This window comes from Cololabis saira, chromosome 14, assembly GCF_033807715.1.
Source record: "Cololabis saira isolate AMF1-May2022 chromosome 14, fColSai1.1, whole genome shotgun sequence".
Taxonomy (NCBI): domain Eukaryota; kingdom Metazoa; phylum Chordata; class Actinopteri; order Beloniformes; family Belonidae; genus Cololabis; species Cololabis saira.
Genome location: NC_084600.1, coordinates 21,031,392 through 21,051,185, shown reverse-complemented (window position 1 = coordinate 21,051,185; position 19,794 = coordinate 21,031,392). Strand labels below are relative to the sequence as shown.

Below are 19,794 nucleotides of genomic sequence, written 5' to 3'. Positions count from 1 at the left end.
TGTCAGCCTTTCTTGGGTTTTTCTTTTTTTTTTTTTTTCTTGCTGTGAGGTTTTAAGTCCACGGTGCATGGTTTCAGTTTGAATGACATGCACCAGTATCTTCATCATCATGCATCTGCGCCAGTGCTGTCAGACGTGTCCTCTACCTGCTGACTGACATTGCCAGAAGTCTGGACAAAAAGATCTGCTTCATTTGGAGGAAGAAATACTCTTTAGTTCACACTACTGTACTGTGTGAAGCTCTGTGTCCCTCTCTGTAAACGGGGAGAGGTTGTTTTGTGTTGTCGGTCCTGAGGGGGGCAGTCAAACTCCGGTCACTTCTGGCATGGTTGTAAACACTGACACTATTTTGCAGTGTGTCTTTCAACATTTGACTTCTTTAACCATTAGTAAAAGTCATGAGATGGGGCGAACACTGTTCAAAGTATTCTGTAGGTGCCTGAAAATGCAAGAGAAATGGTTTGCTTGTTCAAAAATTAAAGATGTGTAACCCAGACACTTGTATCTTTGTTCTGTTTTATAACCCAGCAACCATCAGCAGTTAAAACCTTCCTGCTCTGACCAACTATAATAGACCTCACTGGTAAATGACGTGCATTTATAAAACACTTCCCCGCTGATCTGATTTTCATTTAGTCTAATTCCTCCTCCCGTGTGACCATCCACACTATCAAACTGGTATTTAAACACAGATGTTTCCAAAGACCAGATGTTGGCTCAGTCAGCTCTCGGGTCGAACAGCAATCATTGAATGGTTTGAACTGTTAAAGAAACAGACGTGCTTTATTAAAGATGGTCTCTTCTCTCCAAAGGAGTCTTTATTTTCAATTTTATTTATATAGCTATTTATATATTACAACAGAAGTTGTCCCTAGGTGCTTTCCAGAGACCCAGAACATGACGAGGACTTAAACATAAAAAAGTTGTTTTATTTAAACGTAAACAACTTTACCAACTGGTTCAGATTTTTTTTAGTAAAGAAAAAAACTTTTTTCACATAAAATAAAATGATGGGCTTTTTCAACATTTCAGATTATAATAATTACAGCCTCCTAATAACACTTGTCTTTACGTATTAAGTAAATCAATAATTCACAAGTCCTCATAATGATGTCAGCATTGCTGTTTAGCAAGTTGACAAACTTCTGTTTTTGAGTTTTAAACACGACTGCCGTCGGGTTTCTGCTGCAGCGAGCTGGGACCCCGACCCACTGAGTGCTCCTAATGTCTTTATGAAAGTTTCATGTCCCAAACCGTGTGTGTGTGTGTGTTTTTAAAAAAAAAAGAGATTCTGGATCCCAGAAACCCAACCAGGTTTAAATTTTTTATCAAAAAGGATGCATTGCCTTATTTGTAAGAGTTCCTGGAATTCCAAAGTGTGCGGATAAAGAACCTCTCCATTATCCTCAGCAAGAGCCTTATTTTGAAAAAAAGAAGCCAGTTGTGTTAGGAAGATCTTCAAGACTCAATTTTAACTCAGGAACAGAAAATAAAGACGTATCTTTTGGAAAATTCATGTTGACAGTTTGGTTGAATGAAACCTCCCAGATTACCTGATAGTGTCTCTCTCTGTCAGTGTATTAGTTTGTTGGAATGAATGTCTTGTTCTAGTAGTCATATATCCACAACACCACTCCTGAGCAGATATCCAAGTTAATGATTCAAATATAAATGATTTCCACCAAGGATGTTTTTATTTTTATATCCTGATAGGAAGCGGGGTTGGGGTACGCAGGGTGGATCTCCACATGATGTCATGGATTTATGGATGCCCAAGCATTCATTTTAGATGCATTTTAGATTATTTTTTTAGATCTTTTTTGGTAAAACTGAAACCCCATTTTATTTCCAGTCACAGAACAGCCTTGTTTAATCAAACCTCCAACAGGTTCCTCTGATAATGACAGATAAACACAGTTAGTTGCACAAAGAAAACATCCTGTCCTTTTTTCCCCCCACAGGCGCCATAAAAAAGCAAAAAAAAAAACATATCAATGAATGCAAATGGAAAGTTGTAAAAGAGTAGAAGTATTTCTCCCACAGATAAAGCAGCTGGAGGCAAAGCCAACCACCCAGATAGTCCCACATTATCTGCGTCTCCAGGAGGACCACTCACACCCCACAACAGATCCCACACCCTGACCGGGGAGGGTTGCCGTAGCAACCGCCATGTCCCGTCTGACCCAGGGGCTTTTTGGAGAAAAGGTTACAACAGTTACTGGCCTGAATTACTTGCTTTTGTCACAAATGCTAAGTATGGCAGTTGTTTGCTTTGAAAGTGCACATATGCAGCCCTGATAAATGACGTGACCTTAACGTGGCGCGTGAAGACGTGACCTACAGTGAATATTTCTACATTAATGACCTGGTGTTGAAGCCGATGCATTCATCACCAGTGCCCTGTACCTGCAGGAGAAGTGGTTATGAGCTGTATTCTTGTCCACTGCAGGACTGCGATCTGGTTCATTTGTAGTTTTTATGGAGGTTAAGTTGAACTTCTCAAAAAAAAAAAAACATAAAAACCTAAAACAAATCTATTTTTAAGTCCTGTTGAGAAACTGTCAGGAATTAAAGACGAATCTCTGCAGGTGACATGCTCCATCGGCCTCCAGCCGTGACTTTAACCTCTGAATGTGACGTCTCCTTACAGGAACCCACCTCTGGGCTGGTTCTCTACAACCTCGTTGGAGCGAATGAAAAAGAAATATGCTGCTTTTAACAAGTCAGATAACATGCGATCAGCTGAAATATCGTGGTATTAAATCCCAATCCATGAATCCATGGCGCATAAATCCAATGAAGTTATGAGATCCAGAGGACTGAAGAGATGCTGAACATTAGATTTATTACTACATTGAGAGATGAAGTTTCCAGCATCTTTGTAAGACAAAGCATAAATCTTGTTTCAGCCGGCTGCTTAGTTCTTTAAATCAGACGTGTGTGAGAAAGAAACTAGGAGACGAGACTGGGTTTAAAAAAAACTGCATTTTAGAAATTCAGAGTAACTCTGACATAAAGATGGGCAGATTTCACAATTCTGTGAAATCTGTATAGATTATAGTTTTAGAAAAATGTCCGTCGGTCTGAAATATTGAAGACTTTGAACGTGTCATCGTCTACACAGTACATCAAAACATTCAGGGAATCAGGAGGAATCTCTGTGCGCCGGGGACAAGGCCCAAAATCAGTTTGAGCTGCCAGCGATCTTCAAGATGATGCTAAACTGCAACCATTACAAAAACCTTAATTGTGAGAAAGGAGTCTGGTGGCCAGACTGGTCTCCCCTCAGTCAAGACCTTTCAAGACTCAAGAAACCAAAAACAAGGACCGATGACTGTTGAGTTGTGATGTGAGGATCAATACTGATATATCAATACTTCTGATACCAGATCTGTATGCTCTGAAATATATTCTCGAACTAAAATGTTGATACTTTTAATACTTCAGTTATTTGTGGTGATGTATATCATTAACAGGAATACGAGGGAAAGTAACTAAACTATTCAGATTTTGTCTAAATGACACGCTGCTGGTAGGAAATACTTTTTTATAGTACTTCTTATTTTTGTTTATTATTCTCTTTTATTTCAATGGTTTTATATTTTACTTAGGATCTTCTTTTAGTGATGGAAACACCTTTTTCAAACAGTTGTAATAGCTTGGCTGTATAGTGAATGAGGCTGCTACCTCAGTATACTTCTGACTTTAAAATAAATAGCTAAATAAGCGACTCTTTTATTCTCAAGCTATCTAAAATACACCAATTTTTTTAGACTTACCGGGCACATAAGGTGTTTTGGCACAATGTACGGGTATCGAATCGGTCTCGCCAATACCAGCCTGAATTTTACTCAATATTGGATCGGAAAGGAAATCCGTGGTATTGAACATCATTACTGTTGAGCAGCATAACATTCCTACCGATGAGACGTCTCCCAGAACTCCAGTAACTGGTCTCCTCAGTCCAAACTTTTACCAGATGTGTTGCTGCCATCAAATCAAAAAAAAAAATTTCTCATTATGGTTTAAATATTTGACGTGTTTTCCATGTTGTCAGGAATAAAATCTAAGAGATTTGCAAGTCGTTGGAATCCGTTTTCATTTACATTTTTCAGTATTGCACCGTTTATGGAAATGAGGTTGTAGAAAACGACTACTCTGCCTAAACGTGAGCTTTAGCACTGGGAAATCAATACCTCAAGCACTCTTTTCCCTTCATAATTCATATGCAGGGACCAAAAGGGCCAAAATGAGAAGCAGATTCACGTGTCATGTTTCTGGAGCCGGTCCGGCTGGGTGTAGCAAGGGTGTGGGCCCTCATCTCTGGACTGAGGCAATCAGGTTGAGAGCAGATAAGACAAAAAAAAGTGCTGTCTGGTCCACCCCAGATGTCATCACGGTATGCTAATGAGCCCAGGGGGCCTTTAAGTGCCGGAGCCCAACCGCCACAGCAGTCGGGAGACACGAACTGGACGTGGACCCCATTAAAACAGGACAGCCATGCACCCGGGGAGGTGAGTGCACGACAAACGCCGGACTAAACGGGGCACTTCTGTCCTAACTCTGACAGTTTCTTTCTAACCTTTTCTTGCAGATTACAAACCCGACAGGGAACCGGCTGCTCCGCCGTTATGTCTTGTGCCCCGGACAGGATATCATCTTATACTGTAAGTTTATTATAGAGACACTACAGTATAGATGATGTACTATCCAGGGTTTCATTCCACCACCGGTGACGTTACGCAGACTCGGGGCCCGGATCACCGGAGGCCGAACACACTACAGAGGAAGGCCGTTAAACCGTTACCATTACTGAGTTGTAGTAATGGTAAGGGTTCTCCGGCTTTCGCTCAATCTCATCAATCGCCGCCAGGATGAAGGAAGCTGATGTGTTCTCGATTTTACAGTTTTCACATTCATGTAAATAAAGTTTATGAATTTACTTCTCAAGCGAGTGCCTCTTTTTTTCCCCTTAAAGACCTTTTTTTAAATGACAGAATCAGGATTTCTGTTTAAAGGGTTACTTTATTACATTGACAGGCAGACAGCAGCCGTAACATTTGAAACTACAGTTGGCTTGTCTGAGCAGTCATCTCTGCTCCGTAACCGACTGGTCTAATCGCTGGGTAGCAGCCGTTAGAGGGCAGGGACAGCTCAAGGGGGTGACACAGCTGGGACCCTCCCTTCCTGTCTTTACTTAGGGCCGCTAGCTGGTTATTCATGGAGATGGCCCCGGATAGAGTCACCATCGAGTTAACTCGCTGGCAGAAGGAATGAATCTAATCACCATTATCTGACCCATTTTAGCATCAGGTTAGAGCTCCACTTTGCCATCCATTAGGGAGACGATTCAGCCCTCGGGGGGCAGAGCCGGGGCTTTATGCGAGCCAAAAGAGCAGAGGAGAGGGGTGGGTGGGGTGATGGGGGAGCAGAGAAGAGGAGAGAGGGATAAAAAGCAAGAAAGCAGCAGACAAGATGTGATCGTCGCAGGGATGGATGGCCACACTTCAAAGGCAGTAAAGGAGGCTAAAGTGATGTGGGAGTGTGTCTCTGTGTGCATGTGTGTGTGTGGTGGGGTGTTCAGGATTGGACGGTACATCAGGGACATCTGAGCGAACATGACTGTGCAGGTCTCGCCTCGGTTTATCTACAGCTCAGCTCTGTGCCAAGTAAAAAGCTCTGAGAGCCAGAGATAAAGCATCTGCCTTTTGTGGGCTCGCCAGACCTGTTCAGCCATGAACGCAAATCCATGTCAAAACATCTATTTAATGAGCGCCTGAGGCATGTTTGTTTGTCCCCACAAATGCTGCACAACATGAATATTTTATTTAGTTTATTCTTCTGCAGCATTCAAAATCCGTCAACTGTCTGCGTGAATTTGACGGGCCGCTGAGCCCGTTTAAAAGCGTTTAAGTGGTATCTACTGGGACGGCGTGAGCAGACGCTGCAACGGGAAGGTAAATGAAAACAGTCACAACTTTCAGAGGTCCAGGTCCAGGTATGCAGCACTTCACAGTTCCACAACAGACTCATCAGGGGATCTCACTCCCTCTCCCATTCGAGCTCTCTCCGTAATCCAGCAGGATCGGCTCCAACGTCTCAGGATTTCCCCGTGGAAAGTCCCACTACTTTCTTCACTTCCTTATCTTGACGGAGAGCTTGAGCCTCACTTCCCTCAGGTAGACTCGGCTGAGGTCCTCGCCCGCCTCTCTGGCGATCCGCGCTACCATCTGGCCACCTGTGCCGATCAGCATCCTCTGTGGACACAAGATGACTGGACGTGTCAGTCTTAAACTTAAGTTTAATATTGTGAAACAATGACGTTCACATATTCACAGAGCTTCGATTCGCTTCCTCACCTAAACCTCTATCCTGGTTTCAATTCCATGTTTTATTGTTTATTTATTTTTGGGTGGAGGGAGGAGGTCAGTGGCCTCGAAACATTTCAGCCTTACACATGTTGTTTCAAATATTTCTCCACATCAAATATGCATAGTTCAGAAAGGCTGGTGAAATATTTACAAGTTAAAAAACACGGGGAGGAGGGAATTTGGAGATGTGGAGGAACATGAGGAGCCATCAGAGGCAACAGGTGCGACAGATGAGAGGAAAGGGCTTCGCTCCCTCCAGGCGGTCCTTCCTCCACCCCGAACGCCTGAATTAGTCAGTATTATTTCAAAACCGAGCTACATTTGAAAACGACAGACTCAAAAAGTGTGTAAGGAAAGATAAAAAGGCTAATCAGGAAACAGACTGATTATAATCACAGTGTGGGAGTTTTTTTTAATCATCTAGTGAACATAAATGCACCTTTAAACGTCAAACCAACGTCTCATCTGCATCTGTTTTATGTATTTATTAGAAATTCATTTGTATTTAAGCTTTCTACTAAAAAATATTTGTAAAAAAAGTAATAAACTATAGCAGAGTTATAAAGGTTTGGAATAGTTTTTATTATTATTTTGTTTTTCAGTTTGTTTAATTCAGTTTAGGTTTAGTTAGTTTAACAAACGCAGCAGTAGTTTTAGTTTAGAAAAAAATGGTTAGTTTTAGTTTTTGAGATCTTGGATTTAGAGATATTGACAAAAAAAAAATCTAGGATAATAATAATAATAATAATAATAATAATAATACATTTTATTTATAGGGCACCTTTCATGGCACTCAAGGTCGCCGCACAACAACAAATACAGTCAATAAAATAGTTAGATGTATTAGGATGAAAGAATCTTATCAAGAACAAAACAAACATCCTCTGCATTGCCTCGGTGTCCAGTGAGAGGAACCAGGACACAGTTCTGTCCAGTCACTCATAAGAACCTGGACGACATCATACGTCACCTGAACTCCACCACCTGCTGCCTTGATGCTCTGCCAACAGGGTTTTTAAGAGTGTTGGACATTGTATAACCTCAGAGCTTCTAGACGTCGTAAATACGTCTCTGGTTCAGGTATCTGTCCTCAGTGCCTAAAAACAGGCATGTTTAAGCCGCTTTAAAAAAAAGAACAGTCTAGACAGGTCACTTGTGAACAGCTATAGGTCCGTATCAAATCTGCCCTGTCTTAGTACGTAAGTACGGATAACGGCAACATTTCAGTCTTGGATCTCAGTGCTGCATTCAATACTGTTGACTATATCATATTGATAGAGCGGTTAAAGAACTGGGTGGACACTTCCCTGGTTGGAGTCCTATCTAAAAGACAAGAAGTGTTTTGTGTTTTTAGGTAACTCTGTCAAATCGGAGTTAACAGAAATAACAATTGGAGTTCCTCAAGGTTCAATTCTGGGGCCTCTGTTTTTTAACATCTATATGTTCCCATTCATTCATTCAACTAATGTAAAAGAACAAAAAGTGGTACCATAACTATGCAGATGACACAAATCTACATCATCTCACCAGGAGACTATAATCCAATTCAAACATTGATCAGGTGCATTGATCAAATTAAAGAGCAGATGAGCCAGAATGTCTTCAGTTAAATGAAGACAAAACAGAAATAATAGTTTTTGGAGCCAAGGAAGAAAGATTAAAAGTCACCACTCAAGCAAGCAATGAAGCTAAAAACCAGTAGCCAAGCCAGAAATCAGGGAGTGGTTCTGGACTCAGTAGTGAAGTCAGCCTATTATCGCCTAAAAAACATATCGAGCATTAAAGGACTGATGTCTCAGCAGGATTTAGAAAAACTTGTCCAGGCTTTTATCTTTAGTAAACTGGACTATTGTAACTCTGTTCTCACGGGTCTCCCTAAAATATTAATCAAACGGCTGCAGTTAGTCCAGAACGCTGCAGCCCAAGACCAAGAGAGTGGACTATATAACTCTGTTTCTAAGATATTTACACTGGCTTCTTATCTGTCACAAAAAAGATGATAAAATCCTGCTGTTGGTTTATAAATCTCTGAATAGTCTCAGGCCAAAATACATCTCTGATCTCCCGGTCCATTATGAACCAACCAGAACTCTCAGATCATCAGGGTCACACCTACTTACTGTACCCAGAGTTAGAACCAGACACGATGAGGAAGTGTTCAGCTTTTATGCTCACCTGCGGAACAAACTCCCAGAATGCATCAGGGCTCCTGAAACTCTCTAATTTTCTTTAAGTCAAGGTTGAAAACCTTTTTACTTAATGCTGCATTTCAGTAATCTCCCACAATGCACTGTAACCTTTATTTGTATCATTCTTTTCTAACTTATGTCTGCCTGTCTTAAATTCCTGCTTTTAAACTCTTTTACTTTTTAAAGCATTTTTTTAAACAATCTTTTTATGTAAAGCACTTTGAATTGTTTTTACAAACAAACTCACCTTTATTCTTTCCTTTGATTAATAAAAATTAGAAAAAAAGAGATAGTAAATAGAGAAATGACACGCCAAATATCTAAAAGGGCACAAAACGAAAAAGGAAACAAAAACAACAAAAACACCTGGAATTCCATCGTGTTTCAGTTAGTTTTTCGTTTTATAAAAAAAACTTTAGGTTTTATTTTTCATTTCAGTTGACAGGATTATTTTCCCACTTTCAGTTTTAGTCTTAGATTTAATTCACTAACTCTAAACTGAACATAACAATGAAGTAAAGATAAATGTGTTTGGGAGACTTGACTTCAGTTTTTTGGAAATTGTTAAAGGTCACATGATCATTTTAATTAAAAGCACAACTGTCTTTTTTTATTGGTTAGATGTTTTGATATTTTTAAATTTTAATTACAGATTGATAAACCTATTTTACTATTTATACGAAAAAGTGAAAATAAATATACAGCAGCAATGTTTTATAAAGGTCATAAAACACATTTAGAAGATCGAAAACATAATTTATTACAGGAGTTTCACAATTTCAGGGAAGCGACAGCCAAGTTAATAACTTTGGGAGGCTGCACTTAAGTGCCGAGCTTAATGCCAGCAGGTAAATCTATAATCACATACAGCTGATGTCTGGAGATGAGAGGTTCAGGGATCGCCCATCTCATTACAGTTACTGCTGACAGCATTGAGATCCCTCCAACTGAAGGACAGTTGAGACCGTCATTTCATAAATACAGGCGAAACTGAAGCAGAACACACGTCCAACAAACTAAATCATCGCTTTACATCCGACAAAAATAAAGAAATGTGGAAACCACTCACCACATGAGTCTCTTTCTGGGCGTAAAGTTTCACACAAACATCAAGCTCCCCATTTTCTCCATCTTGCCACAGCTCAACAGACTGAAAAAAGCACATACACACACCTTTTAATATCAAATCCCATAAACAATGATAAAGTATGGGATATAATGAACAGCTGTGGAGTTACAACAGGGTGCAGAAGCAGTGGACTACATTTCCCAGCATTCTTTGCTTGTGTGTGGTGTTTCCTAGAAGTACTCATGCTACATGCTACCATAGATATATATAAAGGCTAGATGACTCGCCCGCGCTGCTGCCAATGCAGAGCGACGTCGTCACACGGCGGCCATCTTGCCTCGGGGGAGCTCACTCGCTCATAACATTGTGTTTAATGGTGCATGTACTGCTTAAACAACCTTAACTTGCTCAATTTTCAACAGCTTTTTCAAACAGTTTGGTTTGTTATGAACGTCAGAGATGTAGTTATGACACTGCATACTTGTGAATAATTATAAACATTGACAAACGTACTTTTATATGAAAATAACAAGAAACGGATAGCTATGACATGGTATTTATATTAATTCAATATTTCTATAGTATTCTTAGTAATATTTATATTTACATTATAAACATATATACATATTATTACCTTATAACATGTATATATATATTATTACATTATGATGTATTTATATTATGATATGATGACATTATAACATATATATATATATATATATATATATATATATATATATATATATATATATATATATATATATGCGCATGCTACAGTAACTGCAAGTGCTGCTGATAAGTTTAAAAAAAAAAATCAGAATAGTGAACGGTGGTATTCTACAGCTGCAGATAAATCTGAGCATCTCACAAATATCACTCAGAAAACAGAGACGACGACGACGACGACGACAAAAGTAGACCTTGCAGATGTTAACGAAACAGACGAAAGACCAACACATGAGTCAAACTCAGAAGAATGTGTTTTATCTATACTGTACACAAGCCTGAGAACGAGTGCAGTGATAGGCGTCCCCCGTTTGCCGTCATGTCTGATCACGTGACGTGAGAGCGTCGCTCCAGAAGTGCGTCATTCGTCACCTGCGTCACTGAGTAGGGCACTTCCTGGGGGAGGTACTCCAGCAGCTTCTCTCTGATGGTGTTGGTGCAGATGTCCTCGGGTCTCTGGTCAGTCAGGACCTCGCTGTGGTACTGCCATGACCCCGGCTGAGCCGCAACCATGAAATAGCTCTGCAGGCACAGAGGACGCGAGTCGCCACATATTAAACAGGAAACTGCATCTATTATAACTGGAGGTTGGTTGGCCTCCACCCACCATCACAACAACAACATTGGAGTGTTTTAATTTGCACTTATGAGGAGCTGAAATAGAAATTCAAGGCAGCCTTTCATTGAACATGAAATAAATATATTTTTTTTAAATTGTATAAAGCTTTTATTTTAATTGTTCTGATTCTGGGGGAGGTGTCAGAATATCAATCACATATGATACATCAGGACTTTAAAGGTTTTTACCAGCTGTTTTAAGCATCTTCCTTTGTGATCAAAGTAGGGCTGCACGATTAATCGTTTAAAAAAAAAATCGCGATCTCGATTCATGCTTGAACGCAATCTCATTTCCAAATGACGACGATTTAAATTTTTTTTTTTTTTTTTTTTGGATGTTTATTGTTTTTATGTTCAATGTCAGCTGTTACAAAGTTGATGTCTTTTATCAGGCACCATCATATTTTTTGTAACGTTTACCTTTTGTATCGGCAGCTTCTTAATAGCAGCAAAAGGCAATGGGGGGTTCATCCCAGCCAGAGGAATAATTTGTTGCCTCAGAACTACAGGATCTGTTACAAGTCCCCTTTCTGAAAGGGTGTTCAACTCAGGGAGGAACAAATATTGTTCAAAATTGTTATTATTGTTTAAATTATTCAAAGGTTTGTGTAAAGAAGACAAGAGATGTTTATTGTTATTATATTTTTGTTCAGCTGTTGCAAAGTTAAAGTAATAAGTGCAATACATTTTATATTGGAAAAAAATCGTGAGAGAATCGTGATCTCAATTCTAAGCAAAAAAATCGTGATTCTCATTTTGTCCAGAATCGTGCAGCCCTAGATCAAAGGTTGTTTACCTTCAGTGTCTCCACGTCCTCTGCGTCCAGAGACGACAGCATGAAGACGTCCCTGAAGTGAGGCCAGCCTTGTTGGCCCCTCAGATGGTTCAGCTGCTCTTTGTTCAGCACCGAGTCGGACTGAGCGGTGTCCTCAGCTGCTGCGCTCTCCTCCTCTCCAGACAACTCCACCTCTGGCTCTCTCTCCGGCCTCTTTTCAGCCCACGGGGGCTTGATAACCGGCCTGACCCGGACTTTCCGTCCGTTGACCACTCCACATGTCAGATGGCCTGTGATGTCCAACAGTCTGTCCTTGGCCTTGACCTGGTCCACCTTGAACAAACGGGACAAGTGTTAGGCCACCGAGTACCAGGTATTTCCCTTGTTCCCTTGTAACCTCAGTGCAAGTTCAAGATATATTCTTTTGAACAGATAGGAGCTGCAGATGGCAAATAGTCCAGATATTAAGAATTTCCCCACTTTGGCATCTATGTGTCAGGACGCTTGTATCTTGTAGTTTACAAAGGGTTCAAATGGGACAGCCGAGGTTTGTATTTTAAAAATAAAGCCACACCTTTTAATTTCAAAATGGCGCCTCTCAATCATCCTGATTACCATGGAAACATGTTGAAAACACACGTTCCTGCTCCAGACGAGGACAACTTTAGAGTCTCAGACTGAAATCAGCCGTGAAAACCACAGTCGTGGAAATAGTGAATCTACAATGATATCTGCCAGGATTAGGGGTGGGCAAAAATATTGATACGGCAATATATTGCGATACATAGTCTCCCGATACGATATCGATATTCAATGTATGTATCGCGATATATTGCCGTATCAATATTTTTGCCCACCCCTAGCTGCACTTTATTTTATGATTTCAGTGTGGGTGAGACACTGGATTTTATTTTTGTCATTTTAAGTCAGTGGCAAGTAGCTGTACTGTATTTTTGTGATTTCAATTTCAGTGTGGGTGAGACACTGCATTTTATTTTGAGTATTTTGTATCTAAAAATAATGCACACACTGCACTTTTCATTGTGTGTGTTTTTCATGCAAATATGTTGCATAATTAAAATGGAAAGTTTGAATTACATTGTTTTGACTCAGTCTGTCCAATGCATTATCACTATCATCTGATGTACATATATACAACTTGGATTTTAAGATGTGTAATGCATTTTTAAATTTTTCGGTGAACTATGTAGAATATCGCGATATATCGCATAATCGGGATATCGCAATTTGTATCGTATCGTGGCTCAAGTATCGTGATGCGTATCGTATCGTGAGGTCCTTCCCAATACCCACCCCTAGACAGGATCAGAGCTGGTAGCCCTCGTTTCCACCGGTACAGAACGTACCGAACCAATCACAACGAGCTGGAGCAGGCTTTATGAGACGACTCATGCAGCTGTCACATTAAAGCTGGTTGTCAGAACAAAGTTTTACCTTGTTGCTAATGCTGTTTAAAGTCCTGATACTACAGAAGATAAAGAGGACATGATAGAAAATGTAACATTAACTGTAATAAATATGTTGGTTTTTTTATCCATTTACTTTGATTTGACCAAATCCTAAAGATATTTCCACACCTGCAGGTTATGAGATGGTGTCAGAATTGTCAAACTGTTTTATTTTGTTTTATCTGGTTTATTTATTAAGTTTAAGAACTTTAATGTGAAGTTATCCCAGTAAAAGGTAAACAACTGTAGAGAGTGAAGGTTACAGTAAACAGCTTATTTTAACTGACTTGTTTACACCATCAACAACTTTCTGTGAGCATTCCTCTCATTCCACATTCACATTTTCCACTTTCGTGAATTGTGGTTTTGGTTTATTCCTCATACCCCTTCATTTAAACATCCTATTACACTTGGATGAATTCACTGGCAGGCGACTAATGGACTATTTCGTGAGCAGGAAGTGTCAAAAGGCACATCCAACACCCCCTTTCACAGCTGCACACACTGAGACTTATCAGTTCAAAAAAAAAAAAAAGAGTGCTAGGGCTGATTATATGGCAGAAATGTAATATTATTCTATGAAAGGATACCTTGTTGAGGACCAGGACTGCTGGGATACGTGGGTGCTGGGCCAGACATTTCAGCACCTCCAAGTCGAGCCTGCTGCACATCCATCTGTCTGCCACATCCACCATGACTACAACTGGCAACGAACAGATATCAAGTTAAAAGAAACGCACCGCCTCGTTACAATTGAAGAATTCAAAGAGCATATAAAAAAAAAGGAAAAAAAAAGTGCAGCACAGGTCTAGTTAATTAATGGCTCAGACAAAACATTTCCTACTCAGGTCAGCCTCTTTAACAGAGTCCCAGGGATCCACGAGCAAAGACTTCTCCAGCTGGTGTCTGTGGAGACAGAGGGGCCATTCATATCTTTCACAGGACATTAAAACCACCAGGAGACGAGAGACTTAGAGTAACACAAAATAACTAATCAGGAAAAGCACCTTTTGACCTTTGAGGGGGTTGTGAGACCAGGAGTGTCCAGCAAAATCTGCAGAAACATGCACAAATTTAAGCCACAGGCATTTTTTCCTACAGACTGCATTATTCACGTACAACAGGACATGAAAAAGCTCTTACGATCTGCGTGTCATTCTCCGTTAGGACGCCCAGGGCACGTGACCGTGTAGTGTGCACTTTCTTGGACACAGCAAACACCTTCAAGAAACAATGATTGATTTGTAAATGCCAGTTTCTCCACAGTAACACCAGTGCGTTGCAGCATGTGGGTTTAAGGAACAAGACAAAGACCTTTGTCCCGAGGAGCTGATTGGACAACGTGGACTTGCCAGCATTTGGGGCACCGATTATAGCCACTTTCAAAACCTTTGAGTCACGAGGCTGATCAGGATGTCTCAGTAACAAAGATAGCTGCTCACCTAAAAAGACAAGAACGGCATGATTCATTAGTCAGGAAACGACTCGGAAAGAAAATAATATCATTAGTTTGGCAGCAAGATGACATCCGCGTTTTTTTCGGAGGAAGCTGAGGCTGAATGACCAAAGCAGTTTAGAGACATAAATCTCCGAGGCAGCGGTCTGCTTACTGCCGTCTGGCGGAACTGAGGCTGGAAGGCGATAAGTGCTGCCGTCTGCCTCTGCTGCTTTCCCTTTCATCAGTCTGCTGAGAAATGCCTCAGATGTAATAAAACAGGCAGGAGTGAAGATGAATCCGGCCCGTCCTCCTTGGCTGCAGGCTGCACTTCCTGTAAAGACATCAAGATCTCCATCAGTTTGATGCCAGCAGCACTGCAGGCTGACTGATTATGCAGACTCATTGTTGATGACACAATAATATAATCAACTCAGATGTTTTTGGTCAAAGATGGGATGGGTTTTTTTTTTTTTTTTTTTTTTTTTTTTTTTTACAATTAATCACAGAAACACTTTGCTGAAAGCCAAACCAGCTTTTGTGTGTTTAAATCGTCTTTTTATTTTTATTTAGATTGTATCCTGAAATGTTTCCTATTATTATTTATTTGATAAATCAATCCTTTTTATTATTCAATTAATTTAAAAAGAAATGTTAATGATTTGCTGGTTACGCAAAAGTAAGTATTGGCTAGTTTTCATCCAGGCTTTTATTTTGACAGAGTACATTTTTTATGTGCTATCAGCTATTTTCAGAGTAAAACGATTACTCAACCAACTGAGAACACGTTAGATTAATACCTGACGAATACAGGACGCCATAGTTTGAGCAGAGGACCTGGGCTGGTGCAGGTGATGAAATTTGGGTGATCAAGCATCCCTCACTAGAACATAAACACCAAATCACCAAACGCTTTAAGATATACATAGACACTCAGCTTAACCTTAAATTTTAAATTATATTCATCACTTTTACTTCACCGACATTAGACTAAAGTTTAACGCCTCGCTCACAGATGTGCGTTGGCAGCAGCGTTGCAGACTTCTTAAATGGGGAAAAGTCAAGTGTTACCATCTAAATTGTGGGTATGTTGGATTTTGTTGGAAGTTATAACTGACACATGTGTGTCAGTGCACGTGTGAGTACACAGTTACTGCTGGACACAGTTACTGCATCCTAATTCAGTCCAAACACAATGAGCGTGAGCTGCAGGCAGAGAAGGTTATGTGTCTGGCTCCCTAAGTGGTGTCACAAAATGATGCTCATATGTGCACGTGCGCTTTTCCTTCAGCTGATAAACAGGAAACAGCCTTTTAGAGTCTAAAGGACAAGAGCCATAATTAAATAATAACACAATTTCAGGCGTTAAATTCATATTAATCCATCTACATTCAAAACAAAGTGATCAATGTTTTTTTTAAAGAAAAGAAAATTAAAACTAAATCTGTTTTTCACTGTGGACATGTTGCCTCATTCAGCATCTAAGTAAATTACTCAAACGGAGGAGTTTAATGCAAATTTGAGATAATTGTACCTCATATTTTTGTCATGTACTAACAGCATTGTATGAAGCTCTTCTTCTTTTTTAAAACAGGTTGACACAACTTTGTGAGGTTTTAAAGCAACACAAGGGACTTCTGCAGCTTTTAGCTCCGCAGGTGACCCTGTAGACGTGGAGGGTAATTACTTTCTTTGGTCTTTGCTCAGTCATTCTCCAATTTTCTCTCGTCATCAATTTCTTTTTTCTTTGTTTCTAAACCATCTTTACCATGATGTAAATTTTCTTTGGCTCTTTTTTTTTGCCAATATTCAATTCAATTCAATTTTATTTATATAGCGTCTAATACAACAGATGTTGTCTTCAGACGCTTTCCAGAGACCCAGAACATGAACATAAACCCCCGAGCAATTATTACATAAACAATGTCAGGTAAAAACTCCCCTAGTGGGAGAAAAGCCTTAAGCCAAACAGATACCTAGACCTATAGTCTTTTAATTCAAGGGGTGGGCAATCCTGGCCCTCAAGGTCCGGAGTCCTGAATGTTTTAGATGTCTCCTTGCAACAACACACATGATTCAAATGAATGGTGGTCATCAGCTTGTCATCAAGGTCTGTCTGTTGTAGGGCTGCACGATTAATCGTTAAAAAAAATCGCGATCTCGATTCATGCTTGAACGCAATCTCATTTCCAAATGACGACGATTTAAAAATTAAAAAAAAAAAAAAAAAAAAAATGTTTTGGATGTTTATTGTTTTTATGTTCAATGTCAGCTGTTACAAAGTTGATGCCAGTCTTTTATCAGGCACCATCATATTTTTTGTAACGTTTACCTTTTGTATCGGCAGCTTCTTAATAGCAGCAAAAGGCAATGGGGGGTTCATCCCAGCCAGAGGAATAATGTGTTGCCTCAGAACTACAGGATCTGTTACAAGTCCCCTTTCTGAAAGGGTGTTCAACTCAGGGAGGAACAAATATTGTTCAAAATTGTTATTATTGTTTAAATTATTCAAAGGTTTGTGTAAAGAAGACAAGAGATGTTTATTGTTATTATATTTTTGTTCAGCTGTTGCAAAGTTAAAGTAATAAGTGCAATAAATTTTATATTGGAAAAAAATCGTGAGAGAATCGTGATCTCAATTCTAAGCAAAAAAATCGTGATTCTCATTTTGTCCAGAATCGTGCAGCCCTAGTCTGTTGTTGACACAGCTCCTTGTATCATGGGGTGCTGAAGCAGGGAAACATCTAAAAGATGCAGGACTGTGGCCCTCGAGGACTGGAGTCGGAGATGCCTGTTTTAGAGTTTTGTCTGCTTTAACACACCTGATTCTAATTAATCATCGTCATCACCTTGTCATCAAAGTCTGCACAACTCTGTTAACGCCACAGTCACTTGTATCATGGTGCAATGAAGCAGGAAAACATCTCTAAAACATGCGGACACCGGCCCTTGAGGACCAGGATTGCTCACCCTTGCTTTAAATGAAACTGGTAATTTAACATGCAGGCATCTGTGCTGCTTTGATTAAATGTCCATGCAGAGGTCAAAAATACCACAGGGTCAAAGTACAACAGAAATCTTTTCACCATGACACTAAAACTCTGTTTATAGCAGATGGTTTTAGGAAACGCCCACTGGACTCCACATCCAGTTAGAGTGCCTCCTTTGAGATCTGTCCTGCAGCTTTATGCTATTATCATGCTGTTCAGCAGCAAACGCATCATGATGTGAGAGCTGGAGGAGATGAAGATTGGGAGACTGGATTTTCCATCTTTGGTGGCTCCAAAAAAAATTACAGTATGCTGTTTTTAAATTGTATTTTCCACACACAACATATATGCAATAGAAAAGCTGGACCATATTACACCGGTCATGAAACCACTACACTGGCTTCTAGTGAGTCAAGGGATAGAGTTTAAATCTTACTGCTGGTCTACAAAGCACTGAATGGTCTTGGACCAAAATACATGTGTAGCAAGCTCGTTGCCACTGGGGCCGACCGACAGGACAGAGGACACAGGGTTTAGTGCAGGAACCTTCTCCCAGCAGACCTCTTGCTGGTGTGCAGCCATTTCTTATGTAGCCAGGCAGGGTGGAGAGGTTGATTGGGCACACCTGTGCCCAATCGGCTGAGTGGCTGCTCCTCCACCCTGCCACAACATGGTTGATCTGTTAGTTCCTATGAAGCTCCCAGACCCCTGAGGTTCATCTGGATCTGGTTTGTTGTGGTTCCAGAACCAGAACCAAGCAAGGTGAGGCAGCGTTCAGTAATTCTGCTCCTCACCGGTGGAACAAACTTCCTGTAGACCTGAGGTCTGCTCCAACTGTCAGCTCCTTCAAATCAGGCCTAAAAACATTACTGTTTACTGAAGCGTACTCTTAAATTAAATACTTACCTGCTGTACTTTACTGCCCTTATTTTTAACAACTTGTGCTTTTTATTATTTTACCTCTTTTCTTATCATTTTATTTCATTTTACTCTTTAATTGTGTCTTGCCGCTCTTAATTTTTTTTAACATGAATCCAAACGAGATTTAATAGTGTATAGATTGAAACGTAAAAAAAAATGTTTTGTCTCCATACATATTAATGAACTACCAAGTTGGTAAAAACCTAAATACATATGCATTTTAATATATACACACACACATATGTATATACACACACACACTGCTTTTAATGTTGATGTAAAGCACTTTGAATTACCTTGTGTTGAATTGTGCTGTACAAATAAACCTGCCTTTTTTCATAACATGTCCCCTTTAATCAAATGATGCTATGACCTCTCCTACTAGTGGCACATGCCAGCCTAAACTGGAGCTTCAAAAAACACTAACATCGAGAAAGTCCCACTTTAAACTTCTCCTTTAACAGATTCCCACTTAAAAATTTAACTTTGCGAACAATAATAAGAGAAAACCCCCGTTTTCTGGACTGACCCGCAGAGAGGAGGCATGACGCACTTCCCCGGCCAGCAGCAGCGGGGAGCCGGCTGGAGAGGACCGAGCAGCCGCTGAGGAGCCGGCCGCACACCCGGAGAGCCATGGAGCCTCCCACTCAGCTGCGGCTCCGCTTCACCTGGCAGGACGGGGGGTTTATGTTCAAGAGTCGAGCTGCTTGTTTACGCTCACGTTGCCCACAGGGCGCCACCATATTGTTTTGACCAAAGACAAACCTTTTCCGTTTTGAGGAGCATCGCTGTAGAGGTCTGGCTGGAGGCGACATCGCCCCCTAGCGACGGATGGTGGAACTGCAGATACTGACCTCCTGTAAAAAGCGCAGGTCCTCCGAGCTTTTACCCTGAACACATCAATCACAAACCCCTGGTTAAATGGCTTCTGTCAGAAGCAATTGAAATGTTTTTGCCCCCATTTTTTTGTCTGACCTGACTTGTGTTATTTAAAGATACTCGTGCATTTTTATTATTATTTTTTTGAATATATAACATATATAATTTTCATCATATATAAATACATATCAATATATTTTATATATATATATATATAAATACATACAATTTTTTTAACAATTAATATAAACATATGTGAGGGAGGGTCGGGTGAGGGATGGCATCCGCTAGTAGTATGAAATGAGAAAAACCCAGGGAAACGCACAGGTGAGTGAGCAGGTGTGTATGTCTG

At 40.2% G+C, this 19,794-nt stretch overlaps 1 protein-coding gene across 1 annotated transcript; it reads right to left on the bottom strand.

Moving 5' to 3' along the window:
* Window positions 1–5,818: 5,818 nt before the first annotated feature.
* On the bottom strand, window positions 5,819–19,306 carry eral1 (Era-like 12S mitochondrial rRNA chaperone 1). Its single transcript, XM_061740106.1, has 11 exons — window positions 19,093–19,306; window positions 14,828–14,986; window positions 14,532–14,659; window positions 14,361–14,438; window positions 14,225–14,271; window positions 14,062–14,123; window positions 13,808–13,920; window positions 11,770–12,081; window positions 10,728–10,877; window positions 9,630–9,710; window positions 5,819–6,257 (listed from the first exon to the last, which is right to left on the bottom strand). The coding sequence occupies exons 1-11, from the start codon at window positions 19,196–19,198 to the stop codon at window positions 6,135–6,137; spliced, it is 1,359 nt and encodes a 452-aa protein (XP_061596090.1). The 5' UTR covers window positions 19,199–19,306; the 3' UTR covers window positions 5,819–6,134.
* Window positions 19,307–19,794: the final 488 nt, after the last annotated feature.